The sequence below is a fragment of the Nerophis lumbriciformis genome, linkage group LG30 (assembly GCF_033978685.3).
Source record: "Nerophis lumbriciformis linkage group LG30, RoL_Nlum_v2.1, whole genome shotgun sequence".
NCBI classification, from domain to species: Eukaryota; Metazoa; Chordata; class Actinopteri; order Syngnathiformes; family Syngnathidae; genus Nerophis; species Nerophis lumbriciformis.
The window spans coordinates 23,208,517-23,232,018 of record NC_084577.2 but is presented as its reverse complement, the minus strand read 5'-3'; the positions used below and the strand labels follow the sequence as shown (position 1 = coordinate 23,232,018).

At 39.0% G+C, this 23,502-nt stretch overlaps 1 protein-coding gene across 3 annotated transcripts in view; it reads left to right on the top strand.

Annotated features, from left to right (window-relative positions):
• Positions 1–23,502, top strand: part of cluha (clustered mitochondria (cluA/CLU1) homolog a) — a 62,903-nt gene that overhangs the window by 10,788 nt on the left and 28,613 nt on the right. For all 3 annotated transcript variants that reach the window (XM_061925810.1, XM_061925809.1, XM_061925811.1), the window contains exons 2-10: positions 8,799–8,992; positions 9,064–9,235; positions 11,301–11,444; positions 13,664–13,791; positions 13,885–14,039; positions 16,929–17,054; positions 17,181–17,328; positions 20,617–20,709; positions 20,807–21,241. In XM_061925810.1, coding sequence (XP_061781794.1) covers positions 8,799–8,992; positions 9,064–9,235; positions 11,301–11,444; positions 13,664–13,791; positions 13,885–14,039; positions 16,929–17,054; positions 17,181–17,328; positions 20,617–20,709; positions 20,807–21,241 — 1,595 coding nt within the window. The remainder of the gene's footprint in view (positions 1–8,798; positions 8,993–9,063; positions 9,236–11,300; positions 11,445–13,663; positions 13,792–13,884; positions 14,040–16,928; positions 17,055–17,180; positions 17,329–20,616; positions 20,710–20,806; positions 21,242–23,502) is intronic.

Genomic DNA, 23,502 nt, shown 5'->3' with positions numbered 1-23,502 from the left:
GACCCCTTTCTCCATGTTGGAAGCGAGAGACGAAGAAACAAACGCGAGCCCTAACATTTCCGATCGGCGAACATGTCTGTCCTTCAAATGCCAGTGACAGAGATAAGAAAAGAACCTTGGCTTCTTGCGGTTATTTATTTAACTGAACCCTCGATGTTGAATTGATGTCGATGAATCGTGCATCCCTACTCAGCGCACCTGTGCAAACAATTTGCATTCAATTAGCGCTTTTCAAAATGATACAGACCGTCTATTGACACACAAGGTTTGTTTTTTTCCACTACTTCATACATTCAGCTAGACTTTCCTTTCCTCCCAGAAATAGGTCAGTTTTGTAATCTTTCGGCTGCTGGATTGCCACATCCATCAGAATGCTGCTGGCACTTTGTCCTTTTTTAGGCTTTAGTTTGATAAACATTACGTTGAAGTTGTTTTAAAGGACACAAATTAAATCTTAAGGGTGCATTCATGTGCTATCATAATTTGCACTAGCAAAGTGCACACAAATGTACCGTTTTGTCAGCAAGTTTGCATTTTGCGATTTTTAGAGCACTTAAATGTCAAACTGAATGCTTGAGTGTTATGATTTAAAAATATATTGGTAATATGTTTTTGTTAGAACAAAACCAAATAAATAATAATGAAAATAATAACAATACAGTATGGTGTTTCCCATAGTTTTGTTTTGTTAACGGGGAACATTATCACAATTTCAGAATTGTTAAAACCATTAAAAATCAGTTCCCAGTGGCTTATTATATTTTTCGAAGTTTTTTTCCAAATTTTACCCATCACGCAATATCCCTAAAAAAAGCTTCAAAGTGCCTGATTTTAACCACCCGTCCATTGTCCTGTGACGTCACATAGTGAAGCCAACACAAACAAACATGGCGGAAAGAACAGCAAGCTATAGCGACATTAGCTCAGATTCAGACTCGGATTTCAGCGGCTTAAGCGATTCAACAGATTACGAATGCATTGAAACGGATGGTTGTAGTGTGGAGGCAGGTAGCGAAAACGAAATTGAAGAAGAAACCGAAGCTATTGAGCCATATCGGTTTGAACCGTATGCAAACGAAACCGACAAACGACACGACAGCCAGCGACACGGGAGAAAGCGAGGACGAATTCGGCGATCGCCTTCTAACCAACGATTGGTATGTGTTTGTTTGGCATTAAAGGAAACTAACAACTATGAACTAGGTTTACAGCATATGAAATACATTTGGCAACAACATGCACTTTGAGAGTGCAGACAGCCCAGTTTTCATCAATTAATATATTCTGGAGACATACCCTCATGTCAGCAGGCCAGGGAAGCTAGGGTCGATATTCTTCTCTTGATCATCTTCGGGACGGTGTGAGCCAAGACATCCAGGGGGTTTAGCTCGCTCGTCTGCGGGAACAAACTGCCGCCATTGCTTGCCGTGCTAGTGAGGTCCTTTGTCCCTGAATTGCTCACACACTCCGGCAGATTCAATGGGGGTCTGGCGGCAGATTTCTTTGACTTTATCGTTGGAAATGCATCTGCTTTGAGTGTCGCAAGATATCCACACATTCTTGCCATCTCTGTAGTAACATAGCTTTCGTCGGTAAAGTGTGCGGAACAAACGTCCAATTTCTTGCCACTTTCGCATCTTTGGGCCACTGGTGCAACTTGAATCCGTCCCTGTTCGTGTTGTTACACCCTCCGACAACACACCGACGAGGCATGATGTCTCCAAGGTACGGAAAACAGTCGAAAAAACGGAAAATAACAGAGCTGATTTGACTCAGTGTTTGAGAAAATGGCGGATTGCTTCCCGATGCGACGTCACATTGTGACGTCATCGCTCCGAGAGCGAATATTAGAAAGGCGTTTATTTCGCCAAAATTCACCCATTTAGAGTTTGGAAATCGGTTAAAAAAAATATGGTCTTTTTTTCTGCAACATCAAGGTATATATTGACGCTTACATAGGTCTGGTGATAATGTTCCCCTTTAAAATCTCATTTGATAAACGTTTGTACAAGTTCACTTTGCTCATTTTTGTTAGCCTGTCAATGAGCTGAGCCATTGTCAGTTCGCAGCATTAGAGCCAACCTTCATCCTGTTTACAACAAACTGTATTGTTGATTTAACACAATTCCTACATGTATGTGCACTTCATGTATGTATTAATGTACTTTCCTTTTTGTGCTTAGTCTTACAGTGACTACATTGTGGAGACTATCGATAAACAGCGTCTAGTTTTTTTCATCTCTAATTTAAAAGGCTGTTTACATATATGGAAAACTAAATTCCATCCTTCAGAAAGGGAAGAATAATGTCTAAATAAACTAGGGGTGTATGAAATGCAGCATGTTACATTGTAGTAAAAAAATAAGGAACAATTGAAACAAAAAAATATACCGTAAGACAAAAATGTTAATACTAATTACCAATAAAACGGATTTGTTTTTAAATATATTTATACATTTTTTTTAGCCTCTTTAAAGAAAACGTATGCATCATCGCCAATTATGCAAATTACATATGCAATTATAAATTTCTTTTTTCTAGGGTGGTGTAACAGAACATATTTGAGATGCACTGCCTTAAATTAACTATCTAGCTTTCTTGTCATGCCTTTTACAAATGTATTTACAACATAAATTATGCAGTCATTTAAATGTATTTACATATTCATACCTTAATCACCTGTTTATCAAAAATCTTCACAAACTCAGAAGATCATTTGATCTAAACCTACATCCATGCAAGGTAAAACCCAGCTGTGCAAAAAGATGAGACCTTGAGAAAGGAATGCAGATGTAGGGACCCCAGTTCCAGGGTGATCGGCTGCAATGTATGATGACATTAATAGATTATGTGAGAGTCCAGTTATTCGGGAAGCCAACAGCTAATTATAGGAGGATCTTTTCCCAGTAAAACCTTAACCTGTATGGGCATTTTTTTGAGTAGGAGGGGCAAATTTAGAGAGAAAAATGTGTCTGGGGGCCGGTATATCTATTTTAAGGAACACTAATACAAAACCTAACAATAATGTCTGTTTGAATGCTAAAACGTTATAACAGATCGCCTTAAAAAACTGAATGGAATTTAAAAAAATTTTACTGAATGAGACACCCAGAATGTACATGAAAATAAAGAATCTGTGATTTACAATATTAACTATTAACAATAAAACACTGAATATTGACAACGTATGAACGTCTCACACCTCTCGGTCGACGTATTTTACAATCTGGCGAAACGTAACAAAAATTAAACAAACACAGCGAAATATGAACACGAAAAAACACACTTACAATCTGATGTATATCACTAAGCTTTAGAACTTTGTTGTAAAAATCTCCTTCCGCGTCTGTCCCTGACAACCGCATTCCAGGCTGGCCGCTCTGGAAACACTCTGTGGAAACGCTCCCCACCCACACTGCTTGGTACCTCGTCTGAGCTGCTCTGACGTAGGTTACCATAGTAACTAGTATATCATGCAAAAGCGCAGATTCCAACCATTAAAGTACTTTGTATAGTTCAAGACTTATGCTAATTTGAAAACATCTCTGCACATCATAATGGCAGCTACAGTTTCCATCTTAAAGATCTAAAAAATTATTTGGGAATGTCCAGTGCACCTGATTGAAAAGCTTAATGGGCCGCGTGCAGCCCCCGGGTCTGAACTAGAGTCTAACTGGATCTGTGTTACAGCAGGAAGTGACAAGCTACAAAGAGTACATTGGCAAGTAGATTAATAAATCAGGAGAAAGAATATCCACACAGTGTGACATAGATACGGCACAACTCCTTGAGGTTAGGTTTTACGGCGACCGGGGGCAAAGTGTCTCTGTGTTCCATGGTTATAGAAGGCACAAGGACAGCTGCTCATCATGTAGCCTTAATCTTCAATATGAGACGACTCAATACGTATCAAGACACATGGATATATTCAGAAACGATTAGGAGTTCATCGATTTACATCCAAATCGCGATTATTATTAATCACAATTCCAAATCGATTCATAATTTACAATAATTGATAATGATATATATTTTTTTGTTTTTTTTAGTAAAATTTTTAAAGGCATTTTTAGGCCATCTCCATTAAACGAGAATGAGCTTTTCTAACCTGAAACCTGTTTTGAAATCATCACCCCAGGAATCGGATCGAATCCTTAGGTGCCCAAAGATTCACACCCCTAAAAACGATAGTAGTGTAACAATTCAATTCTGTCGGATTAGATGCAGTCTGGGACACTTCCTTGTTTAAAGTAGGCTTTCATTTTACATTAGACCTGATCCTAGATCAGTTCTTTAAATGTTGCACTGTTTATCTGAAAATAATTACACTTTACAAAAGACCAGCCAACAAGTATTTGTGTTGCTTTTGACGAATCATTGATTAATTGAAACCTTTATTAGTAGATTGTACAGTACATATTCCCCACAATTGACCACTAAATGGTAACACCCGAATAAGTTTTTCAACTTGTTTAAGTCGGGGTCCACGTTAATCAATTCATGCCATTGTGTTTATTAGTGTAACACTTGCAGCACTTTGGAAAGCCGCTCTCACAATAAAAAAACAATAAATATATATTATATTTATTATGTATCTGTTTTTGTCCTGTTGTGTTTTTATGTGTAGCCTTCTCATTACGGGTCTCTCCATAGTTTCAGGTGCGTGTTGACATAAGTCGGGCCACTGCTGTGGTTAAGTGCGGTTTTACAGTCCTTGCATATTTCAAGTAACAACTTTATCAAATGTACCATACTTCAAATCATCCAAATCTCTTCCAAACTTTGGACTTGTTTGTTTTGCACATTGTCTTGCCCTGTTTTTCTACTTGCTTACATTAAGAGACCTGTAGTTACAAGTTAGGTTAATTGGAGTGTCCTGTGAGCTGGGATAGGCTCCAGCTCACCTGTGACACTAAAAATAAGATGTAGAAAATGGATTAGTAAATGCCCAGTTACTGATTAGTAATCAGTCCATGGTGTAGTCAGCCTCTCATCCAAGGTCAGCTGGGATAGGCTCCAGCCCCTATTCTAGCCACCTGTGTAACCAAGTGCTAGAGTTGCTAAGCAACACTTTTAAACCATTCGTGAATGTTTTATAGGATCATGAGTGAGTGAGTCTGTGTACTTTGTTTGTGGCTGCCTGGCAGGACACCAGTCAGTCATGTGGCCTAAATAGTCTGGAGTTTGCAGTGTGACACAATTTATAAAACACAATGTCTACACCAACTTTAATACACTAAATAAAAGTTGCATTCCACTGGTTATTCACACACTCCAGGAATTTTAGATGTTGCTGTGGCCCAAATTCAACCAATCACCATAAATAATGCACGGCCATGCAACTTTGTACAATCCCTGCAATTTCCTTGCACAATTTGGCCTGTCCTGTCCTTTTTGGTGAATCGAATTTGTCTTTGCTCAAACACGCAGGTCAACTGTCTAATCCAGACTTATGTTCTACTTTTGTGCAGACAAACCAGGAACAAAAACGAGGAACAATATCATAACTCTCATTTTGCTCTGTCACTACTCTTCTCCTTACTCAGAGCTCAAACTATCTTCCGGTTTCCATCTACAGTAAGCCTTCTGGGTAATGTTGTATACAAACGTTTAGCAACACACGTGCTTATTTACAGTGATTGATGTTGATGTGTTATGATCATCACATTTGTTTCATTTAACAATTAAAATGAAAGCTGTAGTTCACTCAATAGCAGTATTCGGAAAAACAATGTTGCATAACTGTTTTACTAAGGCTATTTTTTCTAATAACGAGTAATGTAATGACTTTTGTACGTTACAACACGGTTAACAATACGTTTTATGTATTGTGGCTCCCAATGTTCTTAACAAAAGCGGGTAAATATGTAATTTCGATGGACAAACAGTGGTCAACTGGAACAGAGTACTTCATCAATATTTTCCAGGCCAAGTTCCCCCAAATTGATGGAGAGACCCCTGACCTATATAGAATTGTGTTTTAATTGAACTACTTTGTTATTGTACAATACTAAGATATTCCAATAATACTGTGTAATAGGGATGTCCCGATCCGATATTTGGATCGGATCGGCTGCCGATATTTGCCAAAAATTGCGTATCGGCAAGGCATGGGAAAATGCCGATCCAGATCCAGTTAAAAAAAAAAACTCCGGTCCGTGTTTTCCAACGCACCGATTTAAATAATATATTCCACTTTTCTGCTGCTCCGTAATTTCCGTTCCGCATTTTCCAGCACACCTTCAACACATCCACAGGTCTGTGGATTCTCACGCAGTTGCTTTTAGCTGCTGGCATTACACGACAGGCTCTTCTCACTCTTTCCTGTGTCTCCCTCTCACAGACAGCAAGTGCACCTTCTTACACACGTCACATACTGTCACGTCATACGTCACATACGTCCTCCCCGAGCAGAGAGGTAGCAGCATGGCTAACGTTAGCTGTGATGCTAGCGCAGCCGTGCGAGCAACGCTCCCTCTAAGGTGCTCGCCTGTGCAATTGCGCACTGTTTAAGCGTCCTCTGCGCATAGCAAATCTATGCCACGCACAAAATCAAATAAAAAAATAAGCGCATAACAATTTTCGACACACGGACACGACAGAGAAAACAGTTTTCGTCATCATTGTTCAAATATTGTGACGTCTGTCGAGACGCTTATCTCCATTCGGTGCCACACGTCCACACCATCAAAATGCCGAGGCAAAAATTTCCACATCAACACCGTATGAAAAAATTAGTGATTTTTTAGTTGTGATTTCCTTCTCTGCATGAAAGTTTAAAAGTAGCATATATTAATGCAGTATGAAGAAGAATGTTTTAATGTACACATGCAAGCCTTGAAAGAAAATCAAGACTACATTTCCTGCAAATGGGTGCATTTCTACCCTATATTTTAACTTTAGATTTATTCTCATATCAAACTCTTTTGGCTGTCTTTTTGACACTTACATCCGGCGCCCCCCTCCACACCCTGGATTGTAAATAATGTAAATAATTCAATGTGATTATCTTGTGTGATGACTGTATTATGATGATAGTATATATCTGTATCATGAATCATGGACCCCGACTTAAACAAGTTGAAAAACTTATTCGGGTGTTACCATTTAGTGGTCAATTGTATGGAATATGTACTTCACTGTGCAACCTTCTAATAAAAGTCTCAATCAATCAATCAAAACACATAGAATCATCATACTGCTGTGATTATATGCATCAAGTGTTCATTCAAGGCTAAGGCAAAATATCGAGATATATATTGTGTATCGCAATATGGCCTTAAAATATCGCAATATTACAAAAAGGCCATATCGCCCAGCCCTAGTTCAATGATGCCATTTCTGTTTGTCATGTATAATTTTGTCTATTTTGTGTTTATCCTTGAATAAACAGGTCAGTTTCTTGTTACCAACCATTGTGTATTATTCAAACTCCCCTAATTCAGCTGGCTAGTTGTTATCAAGAGTACTAAAACCCTTTTCAACATGATTCTGACAACTAAGTAGGCTAAATAACTTTAATACATGCTCGGATAGGCCAGTATCGGTATCGGTCAGTATCGGTATCGGATCGGAAATGCAAAAACAATATCGGTATCGGATCGGAAGTGCAAAAACCTGGATCGGGACATCCCTACTGTGTAGTGCCGGTAAGAGAAAGCAAGAAACTAGTACGCTAATCGCTCATGATTTTATTTTAAAATTGCAAGGCACAGTCAGGGTGTCAATTCCACTACTATTTATAAACTAATGTGATTTTAAAGGCATTTCAATATTGTGTGAAAATTGCGGTGGGTATACAAAACCTTTTCTCTCAAAGTCTTAAATCAATGGACCCCATGTTGAAGACCACTGTTGTAGAAGGTGGAGCACAAAATAATGGAGGCAAAATATCAATCTTTGTTTACCAAACTAACGCACACACTACCAACAAAGCAAATGTGTCAGTTAGATTTGTTTAAATAAGCTCAAAGCATCGCAACTTTTGCCGCAACTTTTTGAAAAAGCAAACACAAAATCAGCCTGCGAAACCCTAAGAGGGATTGCTTGTTATTTGCATACTTGCCAACCCTCCCGGATTTTCCGGGAGACTCCCGAAATTCAGCGCCTCTCCCGAAAACCTCCCAGGACAAATTTTCTCCCGAAAATTTCCCGAAATTCAGGCGGAGCTGGAGGCCACGCCCCCTCCAGCTCCATGCGGACCTGAGTGACGTGTTTTCCTCTACCGTGAAGCAGTTCGTCTGCCGTAAACAGCAATGTTGTGACACTCTTAAACAGGACAATACTGCCATCTAGTGCATTTCACACAGCAATGCATCATCAGAGAGGGTGTTCAGCATGGTTCGAAAAATAGTGACAGAGAATAGAACAAGGATGGACAATTCAACCCTTAACTCAACAATGAGTAGATGAGTGTTGTGTGTGTATATGTGTAAATAAATGAACACTGAAATTCAATTATTTCTCTTATTTTTATATATATATATAATAAAAGAAATATATATTTATAGCTAGAATTCACTGAAAGTCAAGTATTTCTTTTATATATATATATATATATATATATATATAAAGGGAATAAGCGGTAGAAAATGGATGGATGGATATATATATATATATATATATATATACACACATACATAAAATAATTGACTTGGTGAATTCTAGCTGTAAATATACTCTCTTCCCCCCCCCCACCTCCCGAAATCGGAGGTCTCAAGGTTGGCAAGTATGGTTATTTGTAAACATGTTTTGACAAGAGCTTCTCAAACTGACAGCGTTGTTTTGTGCCCGTGCAGAACACAGTGCAGACACAGCCATGGTGAATGGCGGCGGCACACACGAGCACACAGAAGAAGCGGAGTCAAAGCTGGACGGGCACAGCGAGGCTAACGGTAGCGATGAGTCTAACGAACAGGAGGTGATCGTGATCCAGGACACCGGCTTCACTGTGAAGATCCAGTCTCCTGGAGCCGAGCCTTTCGACCTCCAGGTACCAAAGAAACAAATGGATGTTATCCTTGCTCTTGTTTCTTATCTCTTCATCTTCTCTGCCACGATCAGGTGTCTCCCCAGGAGATGGTGCAGGAGATCCACCAGGTGTTGATAGACCGAGAAGACACCTGCCACCGCACCTGCTTCTCACTGCAGCTGGACGGGAACGTGCTGGCCAACTTTGCTGAGCTCAAGTCCATCGAAGGCCTGCAGGAAGGATCACTGCTCAAAGTGGTGGAAGGTTAGATCTTTCTGCATCTAATGAGGTGTTGCATGTTGGAACAAGTCATTGCCGTTACCCAGGAGATGACAAATCAACCCAAATGTTATTGATAGACTGGAATAATCTCAGACATCCAATAGACCAAACAGATGCAGACTAACTACAGACTGAATTTTGTCATAAATTCATACATTATTCAACCAAGAAGTTGTGAATTTAATCTATATTTGAAACTCACTCGATTATATGCTTTGGTGTAAATTTTGCTCCACAGTCACTTTTATATCTTGTTATATTTGAGTCTGTCTGCAAGACTTTCATTGTTGGAGGTTGTTCCCAGATTGCAAAGGAAACTAGGCCCCGACCTCGCCAAAAGTTTCGTTATGTCCATCCATTTTCTACCGCTTATTCCCTTCGGGGTCGCGGGGGGTGCTGGAGCCTATCTCAGCTACATTCGGGCGAAAGGCGGGGTACACCCCGGACAAGTCGCCACCTCATCGCAGGGCCAACACAGATAGACAGACAACATTCACACTCACATTCACATCTTTTGAAAATGTACACTGTTAAAATATATGTTTTGAAGTTGTCACCGGTATTGTTTTTCCAGACACTGTTGAAAATAAACTACAACTACCTGGTGACACCATTAGGTACACCTGCACTCTTGTTAATGGATTCAGACATTGTATATTTGTGTTTCCTCACAGCAGATTGCATATACTGTACTTAATGTCCAAATAAGTACGTCCATCTCGCTGTGACGTCACAACGTAGCCAGACTGCAAAACCACACGAACAAGCGGCGTTTTGCACGGCAAAATGCATGAACCTTATGATTTGACGCTTTGGCATTGTTTAAAACAAGTATCCAACATTAGGGTTGCAACTAACGATTATTTTGGTGGTCGATTAGTCAACGATTATCTAAACGATTAGTCGACTAATCGGATAATAAAGTGTACACATATTTAATGGCTCTAATTTTTACACCGACCTCTAAATGCAGCTTAAGTTATTTTAGGCATGTGCTTACTAACAACGAGGACTAATTCATTCATAAATATGTATTTATACTGTAACTGTGCTGCTCATTCAGCTGGTACAAATGACTATTAAATGTTTTCCGTTTAAAAGAAAGGAATGGCAAAGTGCTAAAAAATCAATCGACCTAGTTTATGTATTTGAAAAAACAGTTAAAATAGCAGCAATGACAAACACAAAATCTAACTTCCTCAAAAATAAAATAATTTTGTGATGTTTAAAAAGCTGCATATATGATTATTGATCAACTTTTGGCAGTTGTAGTACTCTAATAGACTCAATGTGGAGAATTCTATCTTGGATTAATTCCTAAAAAAATTGGCTTTTTAATAGATTGTATGTTTAATCTTTTGATACGTCCGCATTGTTGTCTGTCTTTTTTACGGCATTGCAAATTGACCCTGCTTTAAATTTTACTTGAATTGATGTAGACAAAGTTTGGCTTTGGCTAAAATGATAGGTATTTTTCACATAACTTTGTTTCACTCTTGTTAGCTGGCAAGATAGAAGCTAACACTCTTACCGAGGCTGTGTTGGCATCTTCCCCTCCAAATGTCCGACATCATGTCTCCGCTTTAAATGCTGGCGTATCACAGATGTCCTGCCATAAAAACAAGGTCCGCCCTGCAAAATGAGCAAAGTATTCATGATTTTGACACAAATACGATTAAATATCCTCACACTTTACATATTGTCACTGACCATGTTTTAAGAGTGGCTATTGTCGGCAAAACTAATTGTGGGTGACAAATATTATTGTCGACGATGTCGACTAATCGTTGCAGCTCTATCCAACAAGATCCTCTTTAAACACAAACAAGAAAGTAGTTCAATCATTTCAACTTTGCAGAGTCAATACATTTGTTGTCTACTTCCTCCAAGAGTTGTTTGATTAGATTGAGGTCAGGCCTCTAGCCATCCAAGACTGGACTGGGACGCATGCGACAGAAGAGGGCGTTTTGCCAAACCGTTTCCGTGTAATTTGGCATAAGGACGTACCTATATTTACCTGAAAGTTCTTGTGTTGCCCATTACCCAGAGCCATACACGGTGCGTGAAGCCCGGATCCACGTGCGTCACATCAGAGACCTGTTGAAGAGTCTGGACCCCTCGGACGCCTACAACGGAGTGGACTGCAACTCTCTCTCCTTCCTCAGCGTCTTCACAGATGGCGACCTCGGAGGTAGCGTACTTTCATCAGCGTCCTGTAGTACAGTGGAACATCGAAAAATCTGAATAGTGAAGCACATTTCTCAATAAGAAACAAGGTAAATATGAATAATGGGTTCCAGCCTCGACAAAAGTCCTTATTTTAATGAAGGTTTGTACTCTTTGAACGTAATATAAAGTGCTCTGTGTATCAAACACAAAACAAGGGAGGGATAGATCAACTTTCTCTTCATTAACAAGCCAAAACAACAACAACAAGCTGCTGTCTTTTATATTCGCTGCTCTGCCAACACGCGCACACACACAAAAGCCTCTTTTGATGCCTTCAGTCCATACCTGCCAACTACTCCGGTTTTCCCGTAATTAGTACGGTTTTCATCAACCTATTCCGGGTTACGGTTGCAGTGATAAAAAATACGGTTTTTCATTAATTAAAAAAAATTAAAAATAAATTAAGTTTTATTCACGAAATCGCGTAACAACAATGACAATCGACACTGCTTCCAGTAACTTCCTATCGAGCCATTCCGAATGCCATGCGCGAGGCTATTTATAGCACCGCTGCCAAGCACGAGGCCATTGTTTCCAAACGAGCGAACGATCATGGAATCAGCCGGAGAAAAATCGCATACGAGTCTTAAACCGAAAAGAAAACTGCAGTCATTCCGTGAAGAATATTCAAAAGCCTATCCGGGAATAATTATCCGTTCCAAAAAGGGTGAAAACTACGCGAATTGCACCTTGTGCAGACAAGATTTTTCGATCGGACACGGAGGAATTAGCGATGTAAAAGACCACGTTGGGACAAAAAAACACAACTCTAATGCCGTTGCTAGCGATACAAGTGGAAAACTTTCAACGTTTTTCGTCGCCCAAACAGATTCTTTGGATGTGATAAATGCCGAAGTTTTATTTACGGAGGCAATAATTGAGCAAACAAAAATGTAATGACACCAATGTTATCTATTGGAATTGTTTAGTACTGTTATGCTGTTAAAAGTGTTTATACTATTTATGCTTTCAAGTCCAAGTTGAAGAAATCTTGTTAAATGTTGACAGCATAACTACCAAAATACAGAAGTATGTCCTTAATATTTTTGCAGTGCTATTTCTGTTGAAAAGTTAAAATGATTACATTAGAGATGTGATGTGCCACTTTTCAAGTGTCTGATGGCTTAAATTAATTTTCATTAATTTTTCGTATTTTGAATTCTTTTGAAAGGCTTACAAAAAAACTACATTTGAATTGTAATTCCATGCTATTGACAGGACTATTAATTTTAATGAAGTTAGCTTACCATGTTTACAGTATGATAATTGTGATAGAAATGTGAATTTTAGGCACAGAATATTTTTTACAATTGAACAAGGCAGTAGATTATACAAGCTTGGACAGAAAGTTAATAATGACACCAAATTTTTTTTAATGGAATTGTTTAGTACTGTTTTACCATTTGTTTACTGTAAAAAGTGTTTATACTGTTTATACTTTCAATTAACAAATTGAAGTCTTGTGAAAGGTTGACAGGATAACTGGCATTAACTGTCAAAATAATTACAAGTTAGCTTACAGAATATACATGTCAATCAACCCATATGATTTTTGCTGTAATATTTTTGTTTTGAAAAGTCACTGTGACTGATAGAAAAGTGATGGTTTTAGCAACATTTTAACCTGTCTGAATGCTAATAATCATTTTGCGTCGGGGGGCGTAGGAACCCCCCACCAGGACTTTGTCCTGGACCTACCGGGGCCTGCGGCCCCTGGACCCTGGCTACTAGGTTTTTCTGATTTCAAAAGTTGGCAGGTATGCTTCACAATCGATCAGAAATCACAAGCGATTCCCTTTTTCTTTCCATGCTGGTCTGGTGTCAATTTGGGACTTGTTTTGAGTCAGCAAAATGGACAAGACTTGTTAGAAGAGGAAAACGCAAAAGCGCTGAGAAGTGACTAGTAGTGTCCTGGGCTGCAAGTGACGTGGAGGGCTCCTGCTCCCCAAAAATGCTGAGCCCTGCTTTTTGTCTGCAGGCGTGACACACAATTAATGACTGAATGAAGCGTTTGTACACAGAGAAACCGTTTGCACACAAAAGCATATTTGGCTTGATCTTAAAGTTTGTAAAGCGAAAAGTTTGCAAATGAAGGGGTTTATACATCGAGGTTCCACTGTATGCTGCAATGTTGTAAAATGTAAGACGGACCTGATGTTTTTGTTGGCGCTTGGACTACAGATAGTGACAAGCGGAAGAAAAAGGGCAGCGAGCTGGATCAAATCGACTGCACCCCTCCAGAACACATCCTGCCTGGCGGTAAAGATCGCCCCCTGGTTCCCCTTCAGCCACAGAACAAGGACTGGAAGGTAAGACCCTGTTTTCACAGTTTTGGTTTATTTAAGGGTACCAAAATAACAACAAAAAAAACCTGTATGTGGACCCACCATGTCTCTTGTCAGCCTATGCAGTGCCTGAAGGTCCTGACCATGAGCGGTTGGAACCCTCCCCCTGGTAATAGGAAGATGCACGGTGACCTCATGTACCTGTACATGGTGACAGTAGAGGAGCGCCATGTCAGCGTCACTGCCTCTACACGCGGCTTCTACCTCAACCAGTCAGTCAACTTTTCATACGTCAGTTGGGAATAAGTTCACTTCGTATGAGTGTCAACATAATACTGACTATCTCTGTAATGCTTAGTGAGTGATTCTATGCCATGTTTTTCCACTTTTAAAGGGTCATCAATAGTGCATTGAAAGGATGTTGCCTAAAATCTAGTACTAGTATAATGGAAAATCAAGTTGCTTCTATATTGCAGCTATTATTTTATGTCTACTTAACCTCTTAAGGCCCAAGCTGTTTGTTTGCATGTTTTTTTTTTTTTATTTCTCTTTGCTATTTGGGCTTATTGGACCCTAATTAGAATAAAAAACTAAGAATCATCTTTTGATATGATGTACTTAGTCCATAAGTACACAAACGTGTACTTCATGTTTAGTGACATGCTAATTCTTATTTTTATACTTTTTTTCCACCAAATTCCATTGTATGTTATACTCTTCTGACACCACTAGATGGAAGTATAAGTGTCCACATAAGCGGCCATAAGACCCCAATTCAGTAGTGTACACAATTTTGGAAATAAGAGCTAAACGGTGCTGTCCACGCATGTGGCCACTTAGGCTTTAGAGTTAATGACACCAAAAGACTTACGCCTGTCACGTGATCTGTGATGTCGGGGGGGGGGACCAGAGATCCCTTCCCCAACAACAACTATGCTAATCAAGTAGACTATCTTAAGAGCCAACGACGATTACTTTGGGGAAAATTATGATCAGAACTTTATATTTTGGAGCGAGAACACAGAATGAGCAATACGTTTTAGAATCTGAATGCTAAACGGCTGCAGCTTCGTTGAAACACTAGCATCCGCAGCATCGCTAGGTGCTAAACATACAAACTAACCATAATATAGCAAACACTTACTGTACAATTTCCACTCTCGCTGGGATGCCGACCGACGGGACGCTCGCATAATTCTGTTTAGATGAAGATTCAATCGCAATCCTCACGAAGGGTTAAAAAAAAGCTTATTTTTTTGTCTTTTTCGCCATCTCGTGAGAGGTTAGTAGACCAGCGTGTCGGTCCATGGCCACATTTGTTTGCTACCAGGTGAGAGATGCATGAATTGCAATCTAGAATGTACTTTTAGCAAGTTTGAGACAAAGCAGAAGCAGCCGCCAGCTCAGTGTGTCAACAAGAGCAGCACAAGCTAGTAGTTAGCTCGCTGCTATCAATGCATCGTCTGCGTTAGCACTTATTAACAATATCGCTCATATTTTGGTTCATTTTCAGGTCACTACATGCAAATGGAGTATTGTTGATGGTTTCTGGGTGTTTTTAGAAGGTTTTATGGGTGCAATAGGGGAACCTCGATCTGTTACTATTAATTTACGATTTTGAATGCATTAAAATGTATGTCTTCTTGTCTTACATAAGGATTGTGAATGATAAACAGCAGATAGTTTGCATATTTTAAGTATGACTGATCTGATGACATGGTCTAGGTGCAAAAGTGTCATCATTATCATCCGACCCTGAATCTATGGAAATTGCTGACGATTTTTGAAGGGGAATATTCAAAGTGGCCGACTGAATTTGTGGCATTTTGTGATGTTTACAGTATTTTCAAATGCTTTGCGGATTGTAAATACAATCGGATATTGTTTAACTGATACAATTAAGCATTTAAAGTCAACTTGTTTTTCCATTATACTAATACTTTAATGCAGGAATTCAGATATCCTTAAAGGTGCTTTTAGTAGGGGCAATGTTTTCCACAGATTGCCAAATACTTGTGGTAATGGGTGTGTGGCCAAGGCAGGCTAAATATAATTAGCAAAATCAGCAATGATGAATGTTTTCTTTAAAAAGGCAAAATAATGTTACCCAAAAAAACCAAGTTTATTTGTAATTAGTAATATTTTTCTCCTATATTAACATTTTGCTCTATTTAACTTTAGCTGCCTATTGTACAATGTGACACAGGCCATATACCCATATCCAAAAGCAGATCTACAAGCTGAACAGCCTCTGGCATGTTACAACAAGAGGGGTAAAGATAGTCTGAACTTAACTTAATAACTTCGGGACAAGGATTGGCTCTAATGGCTCAGGCGGCGCCTCGGTCTCCAGAAAATCGCATGCTAAATAGGCTGTATATATAAATCTGTTCCTGCAATATAGTACTTTAAAATTTGTTTTCACGAAAAACAACTATTTTTATTTTATTTTGCCATGGTTATGAAGGGCCCCCCTTTTTTCCTATGGCTATCTAAAATGATGAGAAATTACTAGAGTTTAAGTTTAACAGTTTATTCTACTAAAAGGAGCAAGTACAAACAATAGCAATATTGTCAGAGCTAACTGAGCTGTCTAAAGTTCAGAGCAATATCTAAAATGCTCATCCTCCCATGCTTTTGCCCAACTAGGTTGCCTCGCCTTCGCGGGGATCGAAACTAAAAGTTATTGTTTAGTGCTGAGCAGACACATTCTTCTACTTTCGTCTCTTTCCTGGTACCTTTTGTTCTGGAACGTAAATGAGATACAATGTGTGGGTATTTGCCAGGATAGGAAACGCAGGGTGCATACAAGTTATGGGTTTAAACACATTGTACTATACATAGGATTAGATCGCATGTACAGTACTGTTCACTCTGTCCAAAGGTGGGAAGATATTCTTCTAACATGGCGATGCGCCACGATCAATTACATATAAAAGAGACCAAGAGGTTTGTCTCAGCGCTGGGTAGTGCTTTAAAATCTAGCACTTTCTGCCGTCTAATTACGGATGCCAAAAACTCTCAGTCATGTAATTTAGGTCAAATTGGATTACATTCGGAAGTGGAATGTAGGTCATCTGATGTGTGAAGTAGAACACTGTTTTATTTGTCTTCCCCACATGCCTAAATACATGTTTTTCCGGTTTATTTGTGTCGTTCAGGTCGACTACTTACACCTTCAATCCTAAACCAGCAAACCCGAGTTTTCTCTGCCATTCTCTGGTGGAATTGCTGAGCCAGATCAGCCCCGCCTTTAAAAAGAACTTCACGACCCTGCAAAAGAAAAGGTCAACAACACATCTACATTTTCTGCATCTTTTTGAACGTTAATGTATCAAATAGTTTTTGGGCATTATTTCATAATATAGGATGTGGTTACACAAGTTAAATCTCCTTCCTGGTTTTGCTCACAGGGTCCAGAGGCACCCCTTTGAGCGAATAGCCACACCTTTCCAAGTTTACAGCTGGACGTCCCCGCAGGTAGACCACGCCATGGACTGCGTACGAGCAGAGGATGCCTACACCTCCCGTTTGGGTTACGAGGAGCACATACCAGGACAGGTGGGATGCAGCTAGTGTCAGAAGTTATTGCTCACACAAATTATATCCAATATCTACTCCAATGTAATACAGACGACGTCCAATAAATATCAATTTGGCTGATGAGGGATCTTCTAATGCTGTCGTCATATGATAATGCATGTTGATGACATTCTATCTGTGTTCTCCAATTTTGACAGCGACTAGCTAACAACCGCGTCAACACAATGTAGCATCCTTGCGACTGTTTCTTACTAGTATCAGTATCACTAAAGGTCAAGGAATAGCTAAACATGCTCCATTATGCACCAGGCCTATTCAACCGCAGTTTTAAGAGCCCAAGGGCCGAACATCGAAATTGGGATTCCTTTGAGACTGTTTATTTAATTGCAAAGTAAACACTACACTGTCAATATATTGTTCTGCCCCCGCTACTTGATTCCAGCATGTGCAACTAGACCAGGGGTCGGCAACCCAAAATGTTGAAAGAGCCATATTGGACTAAAAATACAAAAACAAACCTGTCTGGAGCCGCAAAAAAATTAAAAGCCATTTTACATACAGATAGTGTGTCATGAGATATAAATTGAATTAAGAGGACTTAAAGGAAACTAAATGAGCTCAAATATACCTACAAACGAGGCATTATGATGCAATATGTACATATAGCTAGCCTAAATAGCATGTTAGCATCGATTAGCTTGCAGTCATGCAGTGACCAAATATGCCCGATTAGCACTCCCCACAAGTCAATAACATCAACAAAACTCACCTTTGTGCATTCATGCACAACGTTAAAAGTTTGGTGGACAAAATGAGACAGAAAAAGAAGTGGCATAAAACACGTCCTAGAAAGTCGGAGAAAGTTATACATGTAAACAAACTACGGTGAGTTCAAGGACCGCCAAAATTAGTAGGACAAAACGGCGCTCGCCAAATACTCAATCAGTGAAGCATGTTTAATATAAACAGTGGGATTTATAACAATTAGGGAGGTTTGTGTCATATTTGGCCTCCTACAGAAACCATATTAAAACAAAAAATAAATTCTTTCCCCTCATCTTTTTCCATTTTTCATACATCTTTGGAAAAGCTCCAGGGAGCCACTAGGGCGGCACTAAAGAGCCGCGGGTTGCCGACCCCTGAACTAGACAAATAGTTAACAGTATGAAGAAACAGAAACTCCTGACGTTTTGAGGATTTAGGTTCCTTGTTTTGAATTATTTTCCTCCTGCAGTTCTATTTCTTTACACTTCTTCCTTCATTTAGGTTTGTAAGACAAAAGTATAACGTCCATTGTGTACTTTACATAGATAATGTCTATTGTATATTTTACATAAATAAAAGCTTTAGTGTTAATATATTCACACAATAAACTACAGATGTTTACGCATATAGAAATTACACAACATTCACATATCAAGCATTGCACACAACAAATGTGACTCATCACAATTAAACCTAAGGTGTGGCTTTATCGCCCTCTGCTAGTCAAATTAAGCGCTACATGTATTAAACAAGCTTTTATCGCCAAGGTTAATCAGACAAATAACAGGACCAAGAATACAACAGATGTCAGCAATTTAAATACAAAACAAAATAAATATCTGCTTGCAAAGATCTGACCAAGTTTCCTGATAAAGCTTACACAATGGGATTACTTCCATTGTTGCTGGTCAGGAACAGTGTGTCTGCCGCTTAATAAGTCCGAAAGAAAACAATGAGTCAAGCACTGGCTCGGGGAAGAACATTGTTGTACATACTTTGTTAAAAGTTCGATTTTCTCAATTTATTTAGATTTTTTTCCAGGGTCAATTGTGACATATTTGGCTTGAATGAGTAGTCTTCTTCTACTCCACCCACTGCTGCTTCGTTGTGACACATATTGCCTCCTTCGGGGTGGCGGGACTACTGCATACATGAGCAACCATAGTTTGAATGGTTTCATCAATGCTATACTGGTCATGTTCGGCGGGCGAAATTAAAAGCTTTGGCGGGCCAGATGTGGCCCACAGACCGCCAGTTGAATAGGGCTGCTATACACCATAGAACCAACGTGGGAGGGCACAACAAGCCATGCTAACCACTAAGCTAGAGCTCTGGAACGTAAACGGGGATGAGTGGGTGAATACAAATATAAATGGTAATGATTTGAAAAATGGTATCGGTATATGGTTGATATTACAGTAAGTCAGTCAATATTTTCTATTGGCCAAATGTTTTTTTTTATCGGTTTTGTTACGGTTTGCAAACTCGGGGCCAATAGTGGTCACGTTTTTTCCCCACTATTGAATGCAAAATATTGTCTGAAATAAAAGGGAGAAAATAAATCATTTGAATATTTAACTAGTCTTGTCACGCCACCATCCTGTGTTTAGTCTGATTATTGTAATCATAATTGATGGCCACTTTGCTGCCACCAGAGGGCCGCTTGTAACAGCAAAAATATTATGATTTTGTCTATGCATTTAATTGTCTATATTTTCATACACTGTAAAAAAAAACCTGTAGATTTTACAGTAAAAAAAATATGGCAACCAGAATATTACCGTAAATTTTAGTGTTTTTTTTACAAAATATTATGGTACATGAAAAAACAATAATATTCTTTTACAGGGGAAACAGGCAGCTTAGCTGCTATAATTTTACTATACAATTAACAGTGTTTTTTTTACAACATAATGTAAATGTAAAAACAGTACAACTGTTTTTTTTTTGTTTGTTTGTTTTTATTCTGCAACTGAGCTTCCAGTTTTTTTATTGTTAACGTGTTACCATTTTTCCATTTGCAGTAATACACCGTAAAAAAAACAACCTTAGGTGTTTACGGTTAAAAAGACTGGCAGTTCGGTCAACAGAATTTTACTTTTTTTTTTTCCATCTTACAGTAATATGCTGTAAAAAAACATGACCTTTTCATTTATTTAAAAAAATTTCATTTTTACACTGTACAATTAGATGGATACGTTGCTATGAAATCTACAATCAAGCATATATTTAAATATTTATTTTTGTTTTGACTAAAAAAATGTTTGGAAAGTATGATAATATATTTGTGGCAATTTGAATATTATTCAAGTTTGAAAAGGTATTTAAATGTCATGCAGTACATGTATTTTTTTTTTTTTATCAAAATGGAAAAAACAAAGGCATTTAGTAAGAAAATATAACATATTTTATTGATGCATATTATTTCCAGGCTCTCACCGGCTACATAAATTGATTTGGCCTCCTGGCCTTGAGTTTGACACCTGTGGTTTTGATCCTAGGTATTTATCCAATTATTTCATTTTACTTGAACATTTTCAGACTAGAGATTGGAATGAAGAACTTCAGACAACAAGAGAGCTCCCTCGGAAGAACCTGCCCGAGCGCCTGCTGAGGGAACGGGCCATTTTTAAGGTACTGCTGCTCAGTTCTCTTTAATGAAAGCGTCAACTTCCTTCCTTGCTAGAAAGCTGTGTCTAGAAAGCACTTATCCTGAATCCTGGCCCCTCAGGTCCATAGTGACTTTGCAGCGGCGGCCACTCGCGGCGCCATGGCCGTCATTGATGGCAACGTCATGGCCATCAATCCCGGCGACGAGACACACATGCAGATGTTTATCTGGAACAACATCTTCTTCAGTCTGGGCTTCGACGTGCGGGACCATTATCGCGAGCTGGGTGGCGACGCGGCCGCCCACGCCGCTCCCACCAACGACTTGAGCGGCGTGAGAGCGTACGGGGCGGTGGACGTGGAGGGACTCTACACCTTGGGGACGGTGGTGGTGGACTACAGAGGCTACCGTGTCACCGCCCAGTCCATCATTCCAGGCATCCTGGAGCGCGAGCAGGAGCAGAGCGTCATATACGGATCCATCGACTTTGGAAAGACGGTCGTGTCTCACGGCAAATATCTTGAACTCTTGGAGAAGACCAGCAGGCCGCTCAAAGTCAGTAACACAACTCAAGTATTTTCTACACGATTAAATGTGGTGTCAGCTACAGCTCTCCTGAAATTGAAGTGTTGTGTAGTTGCTGTTATAGACAATAACTTTAGAGCTTAATTTGCCATCGATAGGTATCGGCCGATATTCATCAAAAAGTTTGGTATCGCCATTACCGATTAATACCTTTTTAATGCTGATCTCCTCTGGCTGATTCTGTATTTATTTTTAGTCCCCCAGCTGACAAGCAGCAACAGCTAATTATGTCTTCATACAGTGTATAGCTGCTCGCCTGAACTGATAATAATCCTCTCCATTAAAGCAAATAAACGGCTTTTCTTAGCGTGTTAATTGGAGGACAAGAACTCGGGATGGGTACCAAATTCGGTTTGTTTATGGTTTATAGTTACAGTAAATACAGTTACATGATACATGACAATTTCCAGTTTCTACTATAACTGTTGGTTTGTCAGCATTGTCACAGTCAGTACATAGTAAGAAAAGGGCGGATCCATCCATAAATAGGTGGCGTCCATACCAAGGGTAGTATAAGTATATAACAAATACTAGATATTAGATCAATATTTTTATTTTCCTAAAATATTTTTTTGTTTTTGTTTACAAACTCTGAAAGATACTCTGGACATAGGACTTTTAAGAGGAAAAAGCAAAGGATTTAGATAAATAGTAGTTTTTAATTTTTTGTTTAGTTATTGTGTACTGTTGACTTTGTTTTGCTCAAACATTTGTATGTAATAAAAGAGAATAAGTAAGTAGTTTAAATATTGTGGTGACATTGTTAAACTGTCAATAGCACTCACCTTAGATACATTGGAAAATGTGTAGGTAGTTAATACTAGGGATGTCCCGATCCAGGTTTTTGCACTTCCGATCCGATACCGATATTGTTTTTGCATTTCCGATCCGATACCGATACTGGCCTATCCGAGCATGTATTAAAGTTTAAAGTTATTTAGCCTACTTAGTTGTCAGAATCATGTTGAAAAGGGTTTTAGTACTCTTGATAACAACTAGCCAACTGAATTAGGGGAGTTTGAATAATACACAATGGTTGGTAACAAGAAACTGACCTGTTTATTCAAGGATAAACACAAAATAGACAAAATTATACATGACAAACAGAAATGGCATCATTGAAACTAGGGCTGGGCGATATGGCCTTTTTTTAATATTGCGATATTTTAAGGCCATATTGCGATATATATCTCGATATTTTGCCTTAGCCTTGAATGAACACTTGATGCATATAATCACAGCAGTATGATGATTCTGTGTGTTTTGATTGATTGATTGAGACTTTTATTAGTAGGTTGCACAGTGAAGTACATATTCCGTACAATTGACCACTAAATGGTAACACCCGAATAAGTTTTTCAACTTGTTTAAGTCGGGGTCCACTTAAATTGATTCATGATACAGATATATACTATCAGATATATACTATCATCATAATACAGTCATCACACAAGATAATCACATTGAATTATTTATAATCCAGGGTGTGGAGGGGGGCGCCTGATGTAAGTGTCAAAAAGACAGCCAAAAGAGTTTGATATGAGAATAAATCTAAAGTTAAAATATAGGGTAGAAATGCACCCATTTGCAGGAAATGTAGTCTTGATTTTCAAAATGTTCTTTCAAGGCTTGCATGTCTACATTAAAACATTCTTCTTCATACTGCATTAATATATGCTACTTTTAAACTTTCATGCAGAGAAGGAAATCATAACTAAAAAAATCACTAATTTTTTCATACGGTGTTGATGTGGAAATTTTTGCCTCGGCATTTTGATGGTGTGGACGTGTGGCACCGAATGGAGATAAGCGTCTCGACAGACGTATATTTGAACAATGATGACGAAAACTGTTTTCTCTGTCGTGTCCGTGTGTCGAAAATTGTTATGCGCTTATTTTTTTATTTGATTCAGTGCGTGGCATAGATTTGCCATGCGCAGAGGACGTTTGAGCAGGCGCGCACCTTAGCGGCTGCGCTAGCATCACAGCTAACATTAGCCATGCTGCTACCTCTCTACGTATGTGACGTGTGTAAGAAGTTGCGCTTGCTGTCTGTGAGAAGGAGACAGAAGGAGTGGGAAGAGCCTGTAGTGCAATGCCAGCAGCTAAAAGCAACTGCGTGAGAATCCATATACCTGTGGATGTGTTAAAGGTGTGCTGGAAAATGCGGAACGGAAATAGGGAGCAGCAGAAAAGTGGAATGTATTATTTAAATCTGTGCGTTGGAAAAC